Source organism: Syngnathus acus, chromosome 5 (assembly GCF_901709675.1).
Source record: "Syngnathus acus chromosome 5, fSynAcu1.2, whole genome shotgun sequence".
Lineage (NCBI taxonomy): Eukaryota > Metazoa > Chordata > Actinopteri > Syngnathiformes > Syngnathidae > Syngnathus > Syngnathus acus.
In genome coordinates, this window is record NC_051091.1 from 10,654,811 (window position 1) to 10,676,562 (window position 21,752).

At 42.9% G+C, this 21,752-nt stretch overlaps 1 protein-coding gene across 2 annotated transcripts in view; it reads left to right on the forward strand.

Annotated features, from left to right (window-relative positions):
* The window catches only part of pax7a (paired box 7a), a 43,772-nt gene extending 37,845 nt beyond the window's left edge, over positions 1–5,927 (forward strand). For both annotated transcript variants that reach the window (XM_037251499.1, XM_037251500.1), the window contains exons 8-9: positions 2,263–2,518; positions 4,004–5,927. In XM_037251499.1, coding sequence (XP_037107394.1) covers positions 2,263–2,518; positions 4,004–4,119 — 372 coding nt within the window. In that variant the 3' untranslated portion in view covers positions 4,120–5,927. The remainder of the gene's footprint in view (positions 1–2,262; positions 2,519–4,003) is intronic.
* Positions 5,928–21,752: the final 15,825 nt, after the last annotated feature.

Here is a 21,752-nt window from a genome sequence, read left to right on the forward strand (position 1 = left end):
AGCATATTATGTAAAGATCAATTATGTATTACATAGTTCTTGAATTTTTAGCAAAAATGTGCTCCAAAATCAACAATGTAGAAACCACTACGGCAAATATTTTAATACATTTAATCAAATTAAGTTATTAAAAAAAAAAATCTGATTACTTTTTCATGGAAATTCTACTAAATATTTTTTGGGGGTATCCTAACAGAGTTAAAATCCCTTTATTAGTATTTTTAACAGAAAGTTGCAGAGGGCGCTTATCTATGCTGCTTCAGCAAAAATAAAACGATTGAAGTCAAATTTTTTCTTTTGGAGAAGTACTGAAGGCTCTTTCTGACCCATCCTGATCTACTAAAATAGCAACAGAAAAAAAACGATGTCGCCGGCCATTTCTGGAGATAAGGCCTCCATTTTCTTTTGAAGAACTTTTATGAGCGTGAATATTACCGTAATTGCAGCGATTGTTGGCCATTGCGCTTCATCGGGGAGGGCGATGCAATCGAGCTTCAATTAAAAGCTAAAACGGACTCTCCCTGCAGGACACGTTGTCAAATGTCGCATGGATTTTTATGAATCTCAGTCAGACGCATCACATGGGTGGAATGAACAAACGTATAGAAACGGACACAACAATTTGTGAGAGCTTCGGAGTTGCGAAAGATGTGATGAATGTCGTCAAGGCTCGATTCCTCCTGTTCTGGCTCGTTCACATATGTCTAAGCGGCGATGGCCTCCGCGAGAGCCTAATTGGTTTAGCAGGCAAGGGGTCACAGGTCAGCGTAGCGTAGCCAAACTCAACGTGAACCTGATGTTGAGAGGAAGGCCTGTCGCTATAGGAGGGAAGCATGTGTGGGATACAGGTCTTTTTTTTTTCTTTCCTCTTCCTATACTAACAATGTCTGCTGTGCATTGTTTTTATGGCTTTTCTTGTATTTTATTATATTTTTTGCAGAGGGTTATTATATATTTTTTGAATTTCTTTTCTAAAAATTTGGCTACATTTTACGAATTCAGTTCTGTGAGCCGGTCTGTAATTTGAAACATCCATTATTCGAGGTAATTTTTCACAGTGAAATTAATGGGAACACAATTAATCCGTTCCAGCCCCAATTTATAATTCCCTTTTTTAACGGGTGTAAAGTTGAAAATAAATATAGTGCAATATATCACACTGTTTTGAAAAAAATTAGATAATTTTCAACCAAATATATTTCTGATATTTTTATAAAGTAAAATTCTATAAATACTGCAGTACTTTTTTTTTTAAATTCTTTTCCTTGTATCTCTTTAACAAGGTGCTTGAGATCGCAGCACAACTGGAGGTAATCTCTTCCATTTGAACACATTCCGAGCGCTTCCTCCGGCGAATGTCACATGCTATTACAATAATCTAGAATATTGAATTGGAAGCTTTATGCAGTGGGAATAATGCACGCTCCGTCATATTGCGGGGCCGAGCCCTAACCTGCAGTATCAGCGGGCCTCTCCGACTCGGCGCGGGGATCTGAGGGGATCATTTACCAGTTCCAAGTCCATTACTATTCATGAGACGGCGGGCTTGGGGGCGAGGGATTAGGGACTCCCTTGGCGCTTGTTGTGCCGCCGGCTCCGGCTCGGGCCGCGGGACGGGGGCCGTCTGGCGCGGGTGGCGGGTCTATTATCGCCCCGAGACCTCGGTGTCCCTCATCGGAACACTCAGTGACAGCGCCAGCTAATGGAAACAGTCGCTCTTGTTCCCTTCAAACCCCTTCGCCCCCTAACTCGTCCTGAAGAAAAAGACGGGCCACTCGATTTTTTTGCTCAACTCTGAGCAGAAACGGCGCCTTTCCATGGAAGTGCCCATGGCTGGCGACCAGTCCAAGGCGTATTCTGCCTCCCAATTTTGTTGCATGTACAATGACAATAAAGGCATTGTATTCTATTCAAAGTCAGATGGGATAGAGTTAAAGGTCACGCACTACAGAAAATGGATGGAAGTCTTTCCCAAAGCTATTCGGAAGAATTCTTCTGAAATTGTTGTGTTGGCAAGCATAGCAAATGTGCCAGCCTCAAAACCCAATATTTTGCCACAATTTTATGAAAAGGTAATTTTAAGTTGAATTTCACTTTTGAATAATGTCCTGCTTTTGAATGAAACGGATACAAATAAATTTGATCAAAGAAATTATCAACAGGTTGATCGGTTATTCAAACTCTGCTCACTTGCAGCCCAAATTCTTCCCCAGTAAATCTGCCTGAAGTCATGAAAAGTTGTTTTTTTTGGCGTGCCCCCAGGTGATGAGCATCCTGAGCAATGGCAGTGCGGTGCCCTCGCAGCCTCAGCACGACTTCTCCATCTCGCCCCTGCACGGCAGCCTGGACGCCTCCAACCCCATCTCGGCCAGCTGCAGCCAGCGTTCGGACACCATCAAGGGCGTGGACAGCCTGGCCTCCTCGCAGTCCTACTGTCCCCCAACCTACAGCGCCACCAGCTACAGTGTGGACCCTGTCGCTGCCGCTGCCGGCTACCAGTACAGCCAGTACGGCCAAAGTAAGCCATCTACAAATATCCAAAATATAAAATACCAAAAATAATACTTGAATGCCAAAAAATGCAATTAAAGTTAATTGTAAAAGTGTAAAAAAAATTAATAGTCACCCATCGAAGCCTCAAATGTTCACATTTTTACAATATTTACAGCTTTTAACTTATTTTTAAGGACACCTTTAAAACAATACAAACAGATTGAAATAGAAATAAAATAGATTAGAAACAGAAATAATAAATTCTACCATCGAGCGGAACCGTGATATAATGAGGGTTGACTGCGTACTAAAATGTGCAACATTCTTGGAAAATGCTTTTGAGAAATGGGAACTAATGATAAAACACAAAAGAGCAGAGACCCTCTTGACCTTTGCACCTGGAGGCCGAGACACGTGCTCTTGATAAAGATGCCCTCGCCCCCACATCGTGGCTGAGTCACATCCCTCTCCACTTGGACGGGAAAGAGAACGAGGGCCACTTCAAAGAGCGGCACGCCCTCGGGGCCGCCATGTCCTCTTGCCCACCTCTTCCTCTCGCCTCCATCACACACACACACACACACATTAGTACAGCCCAGGGGCAGGAAAGAGTTAGCTTTATTCGATTAGCATAATTGACTGATGCTGTCGCACTCATTCACCAAGGTAAAACCAAGCACGCCGTCCTGTGCGCCATTTGTTTGTATTTCCATCTCAAAGCTCCGCGTACGCAAGTTGCGTCAGCGATGCGTCAAGCGGATGCAAACTGATGGCGGGTTAATTAAGACGCTGATTGAGCGCAGTGGACAGCTAATGAATCGAGGGGAGCCGCCGTCGGATGATGAAAATGATCGGCCGCGTGGAGTGTGGAGGGCATGAAATCGCAGATGCCAAGTGTAATGAAGACTGGCACGCATATTCACATACTCAAGGCTGGGAGGGCGGGGGGGGGGGGGGGGGTCTTGCTGAGTGACGGCACAGAGGGAAGCTCTACCAGGCTGCACATGCGCCATGCCAGTGGTGTGCCAACATTTTTCACATCTTTCACTCTGGCTTCTGACACACTATTTCACATTCATCACAATAGGTCTTTGTGAATGTCATGTGACTCAAAAGACGAGCATACATGTGGAAATGGTCGCTTGTCAATCAAAGAGGTGACACAGGCAGGTTAGTGTAGGGACAAAGTGACATGGGGAAAAAGTTGTAATAGAAGGAAAATAAGTTTCGGATATCAACAGAAAAAAGTTATTTTTCTCCCAAAGATTTTTATAGTCATCTTCAAAAAAAACGTAAGACAATATTTTATGCAAAAGAGATTTTTATCTATATACAAGAATTAAGTAATATTACCAAATTGTAAAAAAAATCCATTTACAATAATCATATGAAAAAATTAAATTCGGTTCTACTAGTGACCCCAAAGCTAAGATTTCTGTTCCTGCTCCAGTCTGCTCTGTTGTGGCCCTGCGAGTACTGAAAGGATGTGCTTGTTGTTGTTTTTTGCTAGCTGCCGTGGACTACCTGGCTAAGAACGTGAGTTTGTCCACCCAGAGGAGGATGAAGCTGGGCGACCACTCGGCCGTGCTGGGACTGCTGCAGGTGGAGACGGGTCAGGCCTACTGAAGCCCTGAGGACGGCCAGCAGCTGGACCAACACTTTAGAGCCAATACTTTTGACTTTGATGTTGATAGTAGTTCACATTCATCATTTCAACTACTTTCTCTGCTTTTTTTATATTGTTAATATTATTGTTGATGTATGATTGTTGTGCAAATGTTGGTCTTTGATTCCATGAAGAGGAGTGTTTTTTTCCCCCTTAGCAACTCTTTTCCCTGAGCTCCATTTTTTTTTTTAGGGGGGGGGGGGGGGGTTGACCTTCCCGCTTTCATATCCATCTTGACATTCCAAAAGCACTTGGCCACTCTGTGGGAAGTCTGGCTGGAGGGAATCTGCAGGGAATTTTAAGCAGTGTTTTGGCGGCCAATAGAACCACCAGCCCCACCCCTTTTAAGCGACGTCCCCCACTAACCTCCAGCCCATCCTTAGCCGCGGTCCATGGGGAAGGGCGGCTTTGTTTGCGGAAAACGGATTTGGGACATTACTATATTTTGTTTAAAAATATGGAAGCCGGGCTACATTACGCTAAATCCTGTCTGCCAGTGTGCAAAGCTGATTATATCACATAAATATAAAATCATGCACCTTCACACAAGCATTCCTTCCGAAACATATTAAAAAAAAAATCCTAGAAAGCATTCCAACACTTTTTCCAAAAAAGGACTTGAGATTTTTCTCATGACATCATTTTACGGCAATGAAGTTGACGATTTACTAAAAATGAAGTAAAATTAGGATGCATTTTTACAAAAATTAAACTGTAACATGGGTGAAGAAAGTTTGACTTTTACAAGATAAAGAATAAAAGAGTTTATGAAAAATTTGTGATTTAATTTTCATTAAAAAATTCAAAACGTTTTATGAAAATAAAATTGCAACATTATGGGGCAACATGTAATATTACAAGAAAACTGACAAAAAAGGTACACGTTTATGACAAAAATAATAATTTTATGAGCTCTTAGTATGATCTATCGAAAATCTCAAATTCTTTTAGCCTTCATCTGACATAATCCAGGACCACCTGTTTCCACTCATGTGTCATTTATTTCTTTTTTTTGGGGGGGGGGGGTCAAACTTTTCAAATGTGTACAGGCTTCTTGTTTCTAAAGACTATGTTTTATACTAAAACAAAACTTTACCTTTCACTTTGACCGTCTGTTGTCTTTCAGTTGATTTTGTTGGACTTTGTATTTAATTGCGTTTGAATCCCGCTTTGGGAAGTAGAATGTGTAAACACTTTGGAATGAATTCCCCTGGATGTGGTCCAAATGAAAGGACAAAAACTGCTCCGAATGGACCCCCATGGGAGCACTCGGCAGAACTTTTGACCTGCTGGCAAGGCAGGACTGGACCAGTTTCATGTTTACGCGGTCAATGAGGGGGGGAAAAAAAAAAAAAAAAAACCTGAGTGGCGCTGGATTTGTACGCACTGAATCACCTGCTTCTCCTGTGAACTTGTGAACACTTAAAAAAAAAAAAAAAAAAAGACAAGAAAAAAAAAAAAGAATTAGAGTCGTCTTTAGTGTATCAAACTCATTTCTAACGCTCAATAAACATTTGGATATTTAAAGCATCTTATTCCTCCCTGATCCCCCGATGAGCTGAATTAACCTGTTTAGTTGCTTTCTGAGTTCCTGCTTTTTGTTCGGCATGTATGTGTGTGTATATTATCATGATATAATTTATTCTGCTCTATGAATATTAGACTAGTGGGAAAACTTGTATTGGTATTTACTACCTTCAGCCTGTGGGTGTGTTTACTGTAACACTGGCGTAACTGTTATCAAATAAAGATCCCAATTCAAATCAAACTGTGAATTGTTGCAGTGGGTTTTTTTCTGTTTGCCTTAAAAGTGAAGTAAAACTTGACAATTGTAATATTTAGAAGAATTTTTTTCAAGATAGTTGTTTTATGAAAATGACACATTAGTTAAATTGTAATCTTAAAAAAAAAGTGGTTAAACGTGGGCAATAAAATTGTAATATTGCCAAGATAAAGTGATATATGCTAATTTGTGAGAATGAATTTGTGATGTTACAAAAAATGGTGATACGGTGGGCGGGGAAGATAATTTCATTGTGTATAAATTAATGACAACGGAAGTGACTCATTGAAATGACAAGGAAATAAGTGCGTTGCAGAAATTATTGCTTTTTGGTATGCGTTCAAGAGCATGCATCGTCCGCGGTGGCTTGCAGCTGTAGAAAGTCAGTCAGCGTGTAACCGCAAGAATGTTGTCTACAAATCTGTCTGCTATGCTGTCCATGCAACGCGTCTTATGTTGCACGTCTAACATCCCGGCTCACTTAGTGTTTATTTTATCACCGCCGCAGCTTGTCACTTGCATCACATATCATCCCTTAAGAGCTCTTAGCCGTACTTTATCTAATTATCATGATTAGAATCGTGTGTTGATGAATCGAAACAGCAAATCAGGTCGTGATTGCCGGGTGAGAGATGCCTTACATAGCGAGAAATTATTCAATGCATATTGTTGTTCATTTGCACTTTAATGGAAGAGAGCGCAAAGGCAATCACGAGAATGAACACTTTAACATGAGATGAAGAATCTAATATCGGAAATACTTGTCTAAATAAACCTCTGCTACTCATTAATTGAAACAAATATTACTCTCTTCAGTTCTATTTCCTTGGAGGGGTCAGCAACCTCTCGAAAATGAGAGCTACTTCTTGGATACTGATTTCTGCAAAGGGCTCCCATTTTAACACACAATTATTTAACAATGCAGGAAACTGAAGTAAAAAGTTTAGTATATGTGTACATTTTAAACAAAGACTTCTCGGCCATGTTTACTTGCTATGGTGTCAGAATAATGATTTTGATTGACAGTGATTGTAAGGATCAAGTGGTCTTTACTCACATTTTTTTATAATTTGCATTCAGATCAATTCTACGCTAATATATTTATTATCAGTTAATATAAATAATGTGACAGAGTATCAAGGAGTCTAAGAATACTGCATCCATGTGAAAATTGCAGGAAAGATACAGATATTAAAAATTTCTCCTAAGTGTGGAGTTGGCCAGGGGGCTGCCCAGAGAGTGACGAAGGGTGGACATGACCACCCTTGGCCACCCCTTAGTTCCATCCCTGGTGATACTCTAAAAAAAAAAATAAAATTTGCATAAAAAGGCTTATGTAAAACATCTAAAAATAGCCAATTCCTATATGGTGTATTAATATACTTTGCAGGAATGGATTGATTTGATCTGTCCATATTTGTGAATGACTATTTGAGGAATGCAATTGACTAGCGGCCAGTCCAGGGTGTAACTGCAAAGTAGGATAGGCTCAAGCTCACCCACGACCCGAATGAGGACAAGCGTTATGGAAATGAGATGGATGCAAGTCCAAAGCAGATGTGGATTGTTGACCTTGAGTATGTGCCGTGCATTGTTTGTCGCCTGTGTCAGGCTTCATCTCTTCCTCTTAAAGTTAGTGTCGTGCCTGAGCAGATTAGCCATGGCGTCCTTGCAGTTTTGTCCCTCCTCCGCCGTGCGCCTGTCACTCACTGTGGACGAGGTGGCGGCTCAGGCGTCACCACGCCGGAGAGCTTTGGCCCGCTGCCCGCTTTGATCCAATAATTGATTGACTACAGGAGTCGAGGATCAACAAGAGCCCTTTTCCCCTCGCCTGTCTTCTAGGGAGGTTTTAGATAAAAGTGCCCAGGCATCCTGACTCCTCCTCTACCGCCTTGACGCGGACATGCGGCCATTGAAGAAGGGAGGGGATGTGGTAGGGGTGCGTGGGGGCTTCAGTTCCACGGTAGCTTTACTGTGGGCTGCATCTCCAGGTCCAGGGACCTTGTGCGCTGCCCCTGACGGTAATGGGTTTGTTTACATCACAGGGATGGAAATGGGGAGGATGGGAGGGGGGGGGGCTGAGCCTCAGCAGAGAGGCCAGGAGGGCTCTATCGCTCGGAGACTCAGTGCGGTCATAGTCACTCTGAAATGATCCGTGCAAGGGGGAGATGTGATTCTCATCTCATTTGGGGCCCCTGAACCTGGCCCTGCTTGATAAGTAACCTGCCGCCTGCTTGACAGCCATGCCGTGGAGGACACTAACCTCCCAGGGAGGAAGCAAGGCCACGTCTTGATGGAGAAACATGAAAAAAAAAATAGCACTGTGCAAAAGTATTAGCTCACCACTACTGCTGTTGTTTGCAATAGTTACTTCAACGTAAAAAACGGTGATGCCTTGATATAAGAGTTTAGCTCACAACTCAGAACATGATGGAGAAATGATACCACCTGCTCCACAACTAGCATAGCACGGTCTCCCAAATTCCCAAACACCATAACGAAACTTGCTGCGGCGCAAAAATAAAGATGTGCCCAGTCGTGACACCTAGCGCATGTGACAAATCTCAAGACCAAAGGATATGTGAACACAAACAATGGTGCAACACATGTAGACAGATAATGTAAAAATACTCATGGGCACATACTCTGTCATTTGTGAAAAATGACTTTTACTAGTCGCTGTCTTATTTCTACGTCCAGATTGGTCATTGACTGATAGCAAAAAGTCTTTTTTTTTTATTATTACTTTTAATTATGTCATCACTGTATTGTTTTATAAAGTAGAGTGCCTAACACGCAATAGTCCTTTTAAAGTTCTAGAAAAATTCTGCATTAAAATAACGCTTACATTTATAAAGACATGAACAATAATGGAAAACTTTGTCTCAGTCTCATGTAGATATATTTTTATTTGAAAGAAAAGTGGTTCTGTTTTGCCCCAGATGGACCTATCGTATTTGCTGATTCTATTCTCGTTTCCCGAGTGTGAGAGTCTCCAGCCGTGTGCAGGTATGCTAAGAAATGATTAAGAGATGCTCCGGGGGTCTTGGTTTTATTCTCCGAGATTATGTGTCGCGGGGAGCAAAAAAAAGCTCCCAGCTGTCGCCATGAAAGCACTTACAGTATAATAATCCTCCACAAATCCTGTAATTATGCCAGCATATGCCATGTACCTGAGCCTCGGCTTTATGCTCGTCACCTCCGAGGATCCCGTGCAGACGCGCATATATATATCTGCTTGCTACTCGTTTGCATACGGCCAAGCAAATCTTATTTCGGGAAACATTCAGGCTGTTTTGAATTTCAAGGTTAACCCTCTCGAGTATTACACATAGATAATCTGTCGTGTAAAGAGTGAAAAGTAAAAAAAAAAAAAAAAAAAGAAAGAGGGAGCTTAGAGTGAGGCATTGTCCCAGATTAATGCCAGTTCATTTCACACATAGGCTTTATTGTCATATGATGCCTTACTTATATGGAATTTTGGACATTTTATAATGACAAAAACACTCAATGGCATCAACAGACAATTTAGGTTTTAAATATTACAATAATGCAAGAAATCGCTGTTATAATGCAAAGTGGCAGTAAGATAAAATATTGATAACGATTTATTTAGTAATTATGTCTCGTTTTTTGATTGCAGAATTTATTTTTGTCGGTGCTAATTAAAATAGTAACTGTTTCGTTAAGCAACTACATATCTAAAAAAAAAAAAAAAATTAAGGTGAAATGTTAAGCATCAAAATATTAATATCAAGATGGAGTATGGAAACAGAAACATCAGATCATCATATTACTATCCAACTTCAAAGTAATAAGGATTAAATTTTTTAATGGTAAATGTGTCTACCATTTTTTGATTAAATGCAGCAAAAATTCTTTGTGCTATAAAATAAAACGTAAAAGTTGGTAAAGTTGACAAAAATCGCTCTTTGCGGTTGTAGGTGAGCATAAACAAACTGGGTAAAAAAAAAAAGTCTGCGAGCATCAATATTCAACTTCAGTCACTTTCAACTGGAACTCTCATTTGCAATGTTTACATATGCATGGCATATATTGTAAAGACATCCAAACTTATATACAATGTTTTTCCTTCCCAGGGCACAAAACTAAATGCAGCATCTGTGCACGTGTACCTCATTTTACGACTAATGGTTCTGTTGCATATCAGCACACCCTAAACCAGAAAAGAATAAGGGGAGGTAGATAAAAAGTTGTAAATCTAGGAAATCAGAGCAAAGATAAAAATCTCTCAGTGAAGCTTCATTTCCATTCAAAATGGCAGCCTCTGTCTTCTCCAACTAATTAATATTAATAACCCAAATGGAAATGAGCGCGCCGGTGAGTGAGTTGAGCGCATTCAGCTCGGAGATTCGCATGTATAAGCCCTTTCTGGGGAGAAGTGAGCACCAAACAGGCGTGACGGCGGGGCACGGAGCGCCATACACACAGACAATTTTTCTAGATAATAGCCTATCACGCAGGATACAATTTAAATTAAAAAATGCAATTTTCACCTTGAAATGAACAAATGATTACAATTTCTATACAAATTAAGGCATCCAGGCTGCGCCTCAGTGCTGTGCCAAGGCCATGAAACCTGACATAATTGCCATGAAATACATTTTCAAATATTTGTATTTTGTCCAGTGCGCTTTTTTAAAAGGCACCGCTCTCTCGCCTTGTGTTGCCTTGTGATCTCACCTCCTTCTGGGGGGGAAATACATATGAGGAGAAAAAAAAAAAAAGGCAGAGATGAAAAGCTCTTCAACAGGAGAGATAAAAATGTGAAGAAAAAAAACAAGCTCCCGTATACACAGTAAATCAGCGTCGGCCCCCGCGGCGAGCTCTAAAAGCCAAATTACTGCTTCTTATCTAAGGAATCGCATCTACTAGTTATCTGCTCCTGAGATAGGCTCCTTGTGCTCCTCACCAGAAATGCTATTTATTTGTGATTACTCTTTGAGTCAAAGCGTGTGTGTGTGTGTGGGGGTGGGGGGGGGGGGGGGGGGGAGTGCAAAGTTTTGGCACATTCTGAACTCTTCAGAGACGCAAAGGCAGAACTGAAGGCACAAACACCTTATTTGGGCTTAGGGTGGTCCGCAGCAGAAAGAGGGATGAAAGTGTAGCCCATGGGAGAGATGAGACAAGAGTCCCGTCGTATCGCTCATGCCTTCGCGCTTGAGCAGAGGTGTCGAATTGACTTTAAAACGCAGAACCTGGCGTTGGAGACATAGGCGGGTGGAAGGCAGCCAAAAAGTTTGTCTTTTGACGCAGACATGCAAATGTCCTGGCTGAGGGGAGAAGAGAGATGCAAGGTTTCCGCAGAGCAAACTTTGCTCTGGTTTTGGCTTGCAAACAAGATGCATGAGTCTAAATGCATGCTAAATGATCGCAAGCGGGAACATTCAGATACTGGCTTCATGGACTTTGTATTCTTTTTCGCGGAGGATGGAATAAAACTAATTGTGGCACAAACCAGCAACCATTAATCGGAAGAATTTTTTTCTCCGCATTTTTCTCCAAAAAGTTGAGTAAAACACAACTTGTAACAAGTTTGGGATGACTCTCCGTGGCCATCTCCCGCTCCCTCCTTTCCCTCTCTTTGCCCTCCGCGTGTCGGAGACTCTCAGCCAGAGAGGCGCACATCAGATTTCAATAGTTGACCTCTTTAATGCTCAGGTCAGCTCTGCACCGGCAGCGATTTCACACTCAAGATGAAAGGGAAATGAACACTGCGGATGCGAGGGGGTGACACGGGGGCCCTGACCAGCCATTGCCACTCTAACCGCCTCGCTGCACCGGGCTCAGATGAGTCTACGAGGAGGAGGAGGTGGTGCTGAGACGGGCTTTTTGCCACCTGTGTAACAATGGCCAAAGTCAGCCAGCCACGACAGATATGTTCACTGTGATTGGCTCGGGGAAAAGGGCTGACTTGAACTAAGGACACAGTGGAAAGTCTCCTCATAGTCTGTGAGCAGCATGGATGAAGACAGCTACAGTAAATCATCACAGTAAACAGCATCTTGTTGATGGACAGATATTTTTGTTATTTGTGTGTGACTGGACAAAGAGAAACTCAAATTTTAAGGCATCACTGTATGACACCTATCATTTGAATTAAACCCTCTCTGTTGAAATTTCTTTTTTTGAGTCTATTGTGCCATTACCGGCTGCGCCTTGTTGCTTCATCTCAGTGCCGTCGTTACAGAGGACGAGGCAGGCCGCCAATGGCCGGTAGCTGCCTGCGAGTAATGTAGCGCTTAAGTGGCTGTCAGCTTTATAAAGGGAGGGAGTCGACTGTGTAAATGTGTGTGTAAATAGAGTGTCAGATCAGGACCCCAGGGAGCGGAGGTGGGGAGGGAGTGCACGTGTGTGTGTGTGTGTGTAAATGTGTGTGTGTGTGTCCCAGTAATGGCAGTTTAACCCTCCCCTGCGTTCCCCGGGGCTCCACGTCGCCTCTGCCCGCTCCTCCCGGCTGGGCACAGTCGGGGAGCAGCTCCTTATTCATTCATGAGAGGAGCGGCGGATAAATAAAAAGGTTCATTACGGCGCTAAAGTGTTACTAATGACATGTACCTGCCACTGAGCACCTCCGAAAATCTAATGTGACACACCGGAATGGAAAATCTATTCTGGCCCGGCGAAAGGCCTCCAGTGGCGCCGGCGTGTATAGATCTACTCTATGGAAATTTCTTTCCGCTTGCCCCCCAATTGTGTCTCTGCCTAAAAGCAATATTTACACTAGCACAGCCATTATGTCGTACTACGCCCTCTGCGCCTGCCGCTGCGACCTCCACATTAGCTGCAAATTGGACTTTACAAACTTGTCGGGGCAGGCACACTCTTGGACTCTGCAGCCTCCAATAAAATAGCACTGTGACATTAACGCTCAATTCCATCACATGCGTCTTGGATTGTACGCCAATGTGCCAATAGTTAGTTCAATTATGAGCAATATGCCAAGTTCGGGCAGAAGTTTAACTTAGAGGAGCCCGCGCAAATTCTGATGCCACTATTGAAAGTAACTAATTTGGTATAAAAACCTCAAGGATGTATGTTTTTGACATAATTGCACTATAACTAAAAAAATTGGATGCTAGTGGAAACACAATCTGTACATGATCACATAAGTTGATACAATTAGATCCTAAAATGTATCTTTGGTTATCATGACAAATGCTAAAGAAATAAAAATATATTAAATTCAACTATATATTTGAACAGGTAACATATCCAGCCATCCATCCATCCATCCATTTTCTGAACCGCTGAATATTTATATTAAATATACAGAGGATGAAAGAATATGAATTTGTAGTACAAATCAAAATACGATCCTCAATATTTAACCATTTGGAACACACACATTGCAATGTATGGAATTTAACGTTCTTTATCCACCCCCAAAATATTGTCGTATAATATACATATAAAATATATTTTAAAAATACATTTGAGGTGCATGGATGTCTTTGACAATAAAATAATTATATTTTATCTATTTACTGCATTTTTTGGGTGATTGGATGGGAAGTATCACAGGGTCCTGTGCATATACAGATAGATTTAATTGTAAATAATACTGCCAGAGAATATAATAAGATTACAGTACAACCAAATAAATGGTACCACCACTGCCTCTAAAGAAGAAAGGCAAGCTATGTAAAATATACCGGGCAGCCGACTGATTTCAATTGCAAAAGTCTTGAAAAGGAAATATCAATAATGAAAAGTGAGAATATGTGCGTTACACTCTTTCTATTACTTTGGTCAGACGAGCACAATAACAAACAGATTGTTGAATGAACACCTCTGTGATGATGTCAATCCCCCAAAAAAAGATGTCCCAATTTCTAACGCGGTTCTCATTTTGCATGTCAATAGACACGTATGGTTGCACAAAAAGGTGGTGGAGGAGCGTTCGGTGCGGCTGATTGACTTTCCCTCTTAAGACGCCCGCAGCAGAGGGGCTTAAAAGCGTTACTGTCAGCTTCTCACCTGCATCACAGGAGCTGCGGCCTCCCGCTCGGAGCATGCAAAGCAATATCCCTCTATTCACGGCCGGGGCCGAGCCGGGATTCACAGCTGTGGCTCTTCGCACAAAAGCAGAGGGTCAGTGTTATCTTATTGAGTTACCTGTGGCTAAGCCTTGAGCCGGCGCGTACAATGACGACCGCTTAATGATGGCGCGGGGGCCTTAACCCCTCGTCCCCGAGCCTCATTTCCGCGCGGCGGCTGCCATTTCACAGCTGTTAGCCACACACTCTCTTTGTCGTGATTAGGGACAAATTAATAGATGCCTCCTGGTAATCAGCTTTCATTAGGGGGCCTGTCAAAGCGTCGGGCGGCGTCCGAGGGGCGGCGGGGCCCCGGACACGCCGCCGCTCGATGTGTGGCTAAAGGCGCGGGGAAAGCGGCGCATTGACACTCGTCGTGGGCGCATTAAGATGGAGGTCATCGCGGGACTGACATAAAGAGTAGTCTTTCTGCTGGCTGTAATTGGCCCCAGCATGCTGAAAATGGACTGTAAAATGTAAAAGGGGGAGGGTGGAGGGGAGTTGGGGAGGAAAGCGGGCAAGTAATTGATTTTTTCCCCGCATGCGGAATCCAGGCCAGGGCTGTTTAGCGAGTCGTTTACAAGAGCCAGCGGACGGCATAGACGCACTCATCTGCCGGGAGTTCCCAGGGGCGCGTCGGGAGATAACACACCTGACACCCCCGCAGCAGATGGACGGCAAGTCACCGAGGGGCACCGGGCGTCAGAATTCCCGCGTGCGTCGGGCGGGCGCCGTCTATTTCCACTCCCCTCCATCCGCTCTCGGAATGGATGAAATAAACTCATCAGACTTCCAGCAAGTTTGGCATTGTGCTCCAAAGCCCAAGTCATTTCAGTATGTAGATTTGAGACTTAAGCCCATAACCGCGTTGCATGGTGCATGACCACCCCCACCTGCTGGAGAAGAAGCAAGGCCTGGGTGTGCATGATGGGATATCTGCGAGACGGGATATAGCGGCTGGCCTCCCTGCATGTTCCGTCATTGAGCTCCAGCGCAACCCCTTGAGGGAATTAAGACAATAGCCTGGTGTCAGATGGCATAATCTACTCACAAACAACAACAACAACAAAAACACTATCTTATTCACCATGAGCTGTGTGTAAAAACCCCTTGGAAAAAGATGAATGAAGACGAGGTGACGACGACGCACGCATGTCAAGATCTATATGATCTCGTCGGCGTATGGAAACGGTGCCGATTAGCCGCAGAGTCACTGCTGTCAAAAATGGAGATGAGCCACCCAGAAGCCGGTGGCATCGTGCGCTATTTGTGCGTCACGCACAACACGCGCCATTTTCCTCAGCGTCGGGCTAAATTGCACCAAACAATGTTCAAGATCAATTCCTGCATCAAAAAACAATGAGCGCAAATCCCATTTCTTCAGCCCATATTGTGCTGGGAGAGGGCCCCCGTGTTTGCATGAAGGTAATTACAGCGGGATTTGATGTTGTAGTGTGCCCAGAATTCTCCCAGCTTTAGATCAGGCTCAGGGTGCTCCACCCCATTAAAACTCCATATGGGGAGCCCAGCTGTGATCAGAATTGCAAGAGCAGGAGGGGGAAATCGATTTCATTTGCAGGATTATTGATGTAACCAAGATGCCGTTTGTATGAAACATAAAGTCTCATTTCAGAGGTCATGGATAGAACTGGAATGGAGGCCCCCTGGCTGTTTGCTGTATTCATTGAAACATTACAAAAAAGAAAGAGTCAATATATACACTGATATACATGGCCTTCACCGCATTGCACCACAGTAGTACTTTGCTGCATTGCATTTATTACACTTCTGCTTACACAAGTAACTTATGAATGTGGTGACACAATTAAAATCAGAATTCAAAAATGTATGGCGGGGGGGGGTGCAGTTAACAGTTAGTAACGATTTATTGTGGCACAGTGCTTTAGTGCATTCGATGGGGTTGTAAAAAAGAAGGGAGGGGGTGGGGGTGAGGGTTCAAAGCGGACACATAATGTTGGCAGTAAGAAGTCCCCTGGCATTGAGACGTTTGCAGCCTTTGCCAAGAAGCCCACCTCATCCACCACTACCCCCCGCTTCCACCTGTTCCGACATGTTAGGAGGATTTTATAAGCCAGCCTGACGTTCAACACGAGGTGATTGGTTGTACATTTAAAAAAATAAAAAAAAGTAGCGACAGATTTTTCCCAGGGTTCGGATGGCCTAACAGCTGGATCTTTCAACCGAATCCATCCTTCCATCTCGGTGTTCTTGCCGCCAGATGATGCTCGTTCCCACACATGAGTAATAACCAGTCGGATGCGATGTTTTTTTTTCTTTCGAGTCCACAGTTAGTGTCCAACAGAAAATAAATTTTGATGCTTTTCTTCTGCACTAAGTTTGAATTGTGCCTGCTGAATTGCAGCTTCCAAATATACAGCATGAAATTGCTAAATTGACGTATCATTTGCCATGAGACTGGGAGTATAATATTGCTAAGCTAATGATTTTGTTTTACGGCTTCTCTGACGATAATGATGACAAATCTCCTCAACAAAATATTTTGGTCATTTCTAGATGTGGATTCTCAACTACAATGAAGAAAAATCTGCTGGAGCAATAATAACGAAGGTAGCAAGATATGGGCCGTTGCAGCAAAGTGGAGACTGTGGAGCATAATGTATGTTTTTCCACTTAAGGGAGCTTCAAAAGTTACAACGAGACCACGACGCACGTTGTTGATACTGTGCATTGGAAAAGGGGTACTTGACGCCTCTCTCTCCTCCTTGAACCCCAAAAGCTTCCTCCGGCATTCTTGACAAACAGCGGCCAACATTAACCACCCACCCCAACACCCAAGCTCATTTCCATGTGTATGCTATCGCCGGGCTGTCAGCGGCCGCATTGGCCTGTCGTTGGCAGGATGAAAGGCAGAGGGAGATCCTGTTGAGTGAATAATCTTGCGAGTTTACAGAAGGGAGAGGATGTCAACTTGACAGAGTGTGAGTCGCACAAAGATTGGGGGATTCACTACGGGCAATCCCATAGTCCCTTTAAGTCCAGACGTGTGAATGTGAAATCAATGGTACATCCGTACAACTGTTTGTTTGCTGGACCCTGGGACGCTTTGTGGTGTGTGGATTTTTTACCTCGTGGATTGAGGACACAGAAGAAGGGGTGGGGAGATGGGGGGACTGTAAATGCTGGAAAATCCAGATCTGGCTTCTTTTTCTTCCCCAATAAAGGAGAAGCAAGTCAAATATATTCTTTCACCAAAACGTGAAAAGTCACAAATGACAGTGCCAGCGCTGAATGGCGGCAATTAGCATATTCACCTGTGATGTTTCCAATCGCTAGCGACGCTCACGCGTCGCCACCGCCTCTATTCTTCTCACTCTTTGAGGGCACCTTTCAGTGCACATATAGCTGTCCTGGTTGGCAGCGCCATCCAGCCTCGCCATTTATTTGATATGCAAAGGAGCGCCGCCGTGGAGCAGCTCCACGCTCTCCGCTAAAGTACTTTACTCCTCACATAACCTAAAGTGGCAGCGGCGGAGGCATCAGGATGAGCTCCAAGAAGAAGAAGCGAGGTAGCTCTTCCTCACTCTCTCTCTCTCTGGCTGATTTATAATGCACTTAACTCCCCCCTATGCCTGATGATTGTCTGCATTACCGGGAATCAAACACGAAGCAAAACAAATAAGAATGCCACTTTATATTCCTGTGGAAAAAGCAAAAAGTCTTTCATTACATTGCCGCTCTGGCTTTTGTGGAAGCAGAGACGAGGATTACACACAGGCAGAAGGCTGCTTGAGAAGGCTGGGTGACAAAGACACCAACTAAATCAACTATATGTGTTGCTTGAAGTTTGTTGGAATGCTAAAAAAAAAATATTCAGAGAAGCCTTCCTGAAAAACAGCGCTGCGACCACCGCTGGCGGAGGACAGTGTTCTTCTTCTGTTATTATTCTTATTAAATGTGCTATGTGGAGGGCCTGCAGGTAGCTAGCGGGATCAGACGCGGGCAGAGGGGGGCTGTTTGGCTTAAGTGTTTTTTATTAGGAGAGATGGAGACTTAAGCTCCATGGCAGAGCCGCAGCCCTCTCTCCCAGACGGGGGCCCACTTTCCCTGCTCACTCCGCATAGGTCCGTATCAAAACATGCCGCTCCAAATGGCATGCTCCCTTTTTTTACCCCCCTCCCGCTCTCCCTTTCACTGGGCTCAGCTTTCTGCCCCTCAATAAAGAAGGAAATGATGGAATTCTGCCATGTCTTTTGACTAGCACCACATCAATATGGCCACAAGACTCAATATGGACCAGTGACAAGGAGCCCATGAAGAGAATAAAGGCGACACAGGACGGAAAATGTGTGTCTGTGTGCAAGTGGTAGTTGTTATTGAGATGTCATCGATATGAGAAAAAAAGTGTGAGACTTGCTAGTTTTTCTAAACTTTAACAAAACAAGACTGCGTGGAGATAGGACATTTGGTGTTGTTATATTTTATATACATATATAAATAATATATACAAATAATATATACATACAAGACACAAATACGTTTGAAAAGATTTTAGGTCCCTCCATCGCCCCCTAAAGGTTGAAGAGGGAAACAAGAGGTTGTTGATTCTGATCAAACTTGCTGAAGCAGCATGTGGCACTTACCTATCTTTCCATTCTAAATAAAGTAATTGTCAAAAATTAATTTGGGTCGGGATGGGGGTATGAGGCTACAGGATACCTTTTGAGGGAATCATGTCTCATTGGTTTAGGTGTACGACGCAGCGCTGATCCAAATTAGGCTCGTTTGGTCTCGATTTAGGGAAGGCCTCGAGGTACACGAGTGTGGAGCCTGGATGTGTGCTGCAGCATGATAACAATCATAAAACAACTCAAGTGGTCTCAAAGTCTGATAGGAGCAATATGTGCTGTGAAATTTATTTCCTCCTGCTCCTTCCCCCCCCCACACACACACAGACACAGACACAGAAGAAGAAAAAACACTCCCCTATGTGGCCAGCCCTGTGTTACAAAGAAGCTTCTTTAATTGTGTGCTGGAATGATTTCAGTCAATATCTCCATGTTTGCAAATGTTATCAACTCCTCTAAAGGGTCAAATGAAAGGGTCTGTCTTTTTCTTGAGAATCAAGGCAGAGGAGAGCGATTCATGTCGCGCACACTGTTATGCATGGATAATTGATTACGGGAGCAGCATGGCCACCGTTGGATCTTGATGGCGGCGACCGGGAATGTCACCTCACTGAAGTCAAAGCCGCACTGAAATATGGGGGTTTTTTTTTTAAAAAAGGCTTCTCTCAAAAAAAAAAAAAGGCTGCGCTATGAGCAAATTGCACCCGCAACCCTTATCTGCACGGGACAGTAGTGCCACTTCTAGGAGCGCTGTGAACACTTAAAATCATAGGGACGCATCACGCTCGCCTTTTTAAGCGGAAATCAAACATGTGCCGATAGTTTGGAAGAGGAAGAATAATGACTATTGTGAAAAAATAAAAAATTACACCCCCCACTGCCAATGTAGCCCATGACAACAATAAAGGGAACACATTTTCATTCCAATATTTCAAGCAAAATTGTTTGAAAATATAGTCTGTACATGTTTGTAAAGAGGACGGGATTAAGCGAATGCCTCGCACTTTATTTGGGAGTTGAGCTATAGCAAAAGCAGTGCAGAGAGCCTGCTAAATGGTGCTAATCTATAAAGGCTTACTCAGGTAAAAATAGACGACACCTGCATGCCTTTTACCTCCTCTGTGCTGCAGGGGGAGGGGAAAGCTTTAAGAATTCATCTCCCTAATTTGATGCACCCCAAATGTTGCTGACTTGCCAGAAAGTAAAAATAAATAGCAATATGGTACACGTACAATTTTGCGTTGAGAGTTGGTTTTGGTGAAACAAGAAGTACAATACTGACTAACAAATTACCGTATTTTCCGGACTATAAGGCGCACCGGACTATAAGGCGCACCTTCAATGAATGGCCCATTTTAAACCTTTGTCCTTATATAAGGCGCACCGGACTATAAAGCGCACCATTAATGCATCATGTCAGATTTTTAATCCAAATCAAATCATTCTCCATTTTATCTTTTTCATTTCAACTTCAGACGCAACAAATTACTTTATAATCACAAAATGCTGATCCATAGTTTTTTGGATTAATGATTCATAGTCTTCAGCGGGCCACTTATGATTTATTTTATGACACAATGCTTCGGGCCAGTTTAAATTTAGGAATTTGGTCCATATATAAGGCGCACTGGACTATAAGGCGCACTGTAGGCTTTTGAGAAAATTTTAGGTTTTTAGGTGCGCCTTATAGTCCGGAAAATACGGTAAGTGAAATACACGTTTGAAAAAATAACTTGTTGAATCACAGACCTGTCACCTGCCCACTTTAAAAAATGGTATTGCCTGAACATTCAAAACGTAGCATAACCAGGAAGTAGCCTCCTACCAAACAAAACTAGACTGCAACTTTTTCCATTTTTGTTGGTCACACATATAGTCACCCCTTTTTTACATACGAGTCACGATTAAAGCGAACCCCCTAATTAAAATGGTACCAGCCAATGACCTTATTTCACATTAAAATCAGTTGATGTTGATTTACAGCCTACTGCTTTATTCATATCATAGTACAGAAGAAATCATAAAACAGTCACATCTCTCCATCATGTTTTATGTTAACAATTAAATCTTGCTGGAGGTTAAGTGTGCCACTGAGCTGTTCTACATCACACTGATCTCGTGTTGAAGGCCTCTTTCCATGGAGCGCCACTTGACATACTGAAACAATTGCGTATGTCACAACCTCCCTTCGTAATCATGCGTGAATGAACATGTAAACTTAGCCAAGTATTAGCGGAGCGAGGCCTATGTTCTCAGAGCAAATGCTTCCGCCACCACTTGCAGCTCGAGGAGTGAAGACGACCCACATCAGACAAATCGGGATGGGGCCTTACAATGAGAATTAACAGCTTCCATATGTGCACATATGCTGTGTAAATGTCATTATGTACTGTACAAAATGGAGCATTTAGACGGAGGTTATCCTGAGAGTGCGATCTGTCATGCTGATCTTTTCAAGGCAAAATGTGGGTAACAGCTGTTCACTTTGCCTGGCATTATTTTTCTTTTCACCCAGAAACTATTTTCAGTCAATAAAGAGCAGTGATTCAGTCCGAGTTGGAGTTTAATGTAAGATTAAACACACAACAAAAAGAATCACACACCTTATATAGGCTAATAGAAAATTAGCATCACGTTCCAAGTAGTATATTCGTTCGAATAATAAATATTCACTCACAAATTCTGTAGGAACACATAGAGACTGGTAATCTAACTAGAGTTTGGTGATCTAGTCAGTTTGTCAGAGTTTGTTCAAAGTTGCGAATTTTCGCCAAATGTTCGTAAACTGTTTTGGGGGGTTTCCTTGCTGCAAAGAAATGTTCAACAAATTTGAAATGAAAAAAAAATTGACTTGCAACAAGAAAAGTACATGCAAACATCTTCCAAAGTCTGCCGCCCATTTTGCGGCCTTGAACCAAATCTGAAGAACCCACTGAAGAAGGCAACGAATTATAAAAGCTGAACAACAATCGAGAATATTGTAGCTGCATCGTCAAGATGTCAAGTTTGGCTACTTTCAAGCAGTGTGCTCAAATTAACGTTGCATATTTGCTCAGCCTGGACTATCAAGTATGAGTGAGCCATAAATTGCAGGCTAAAATCACATCTTAATGTTTGCGGATGTTATTTTTCCACCTCCATGT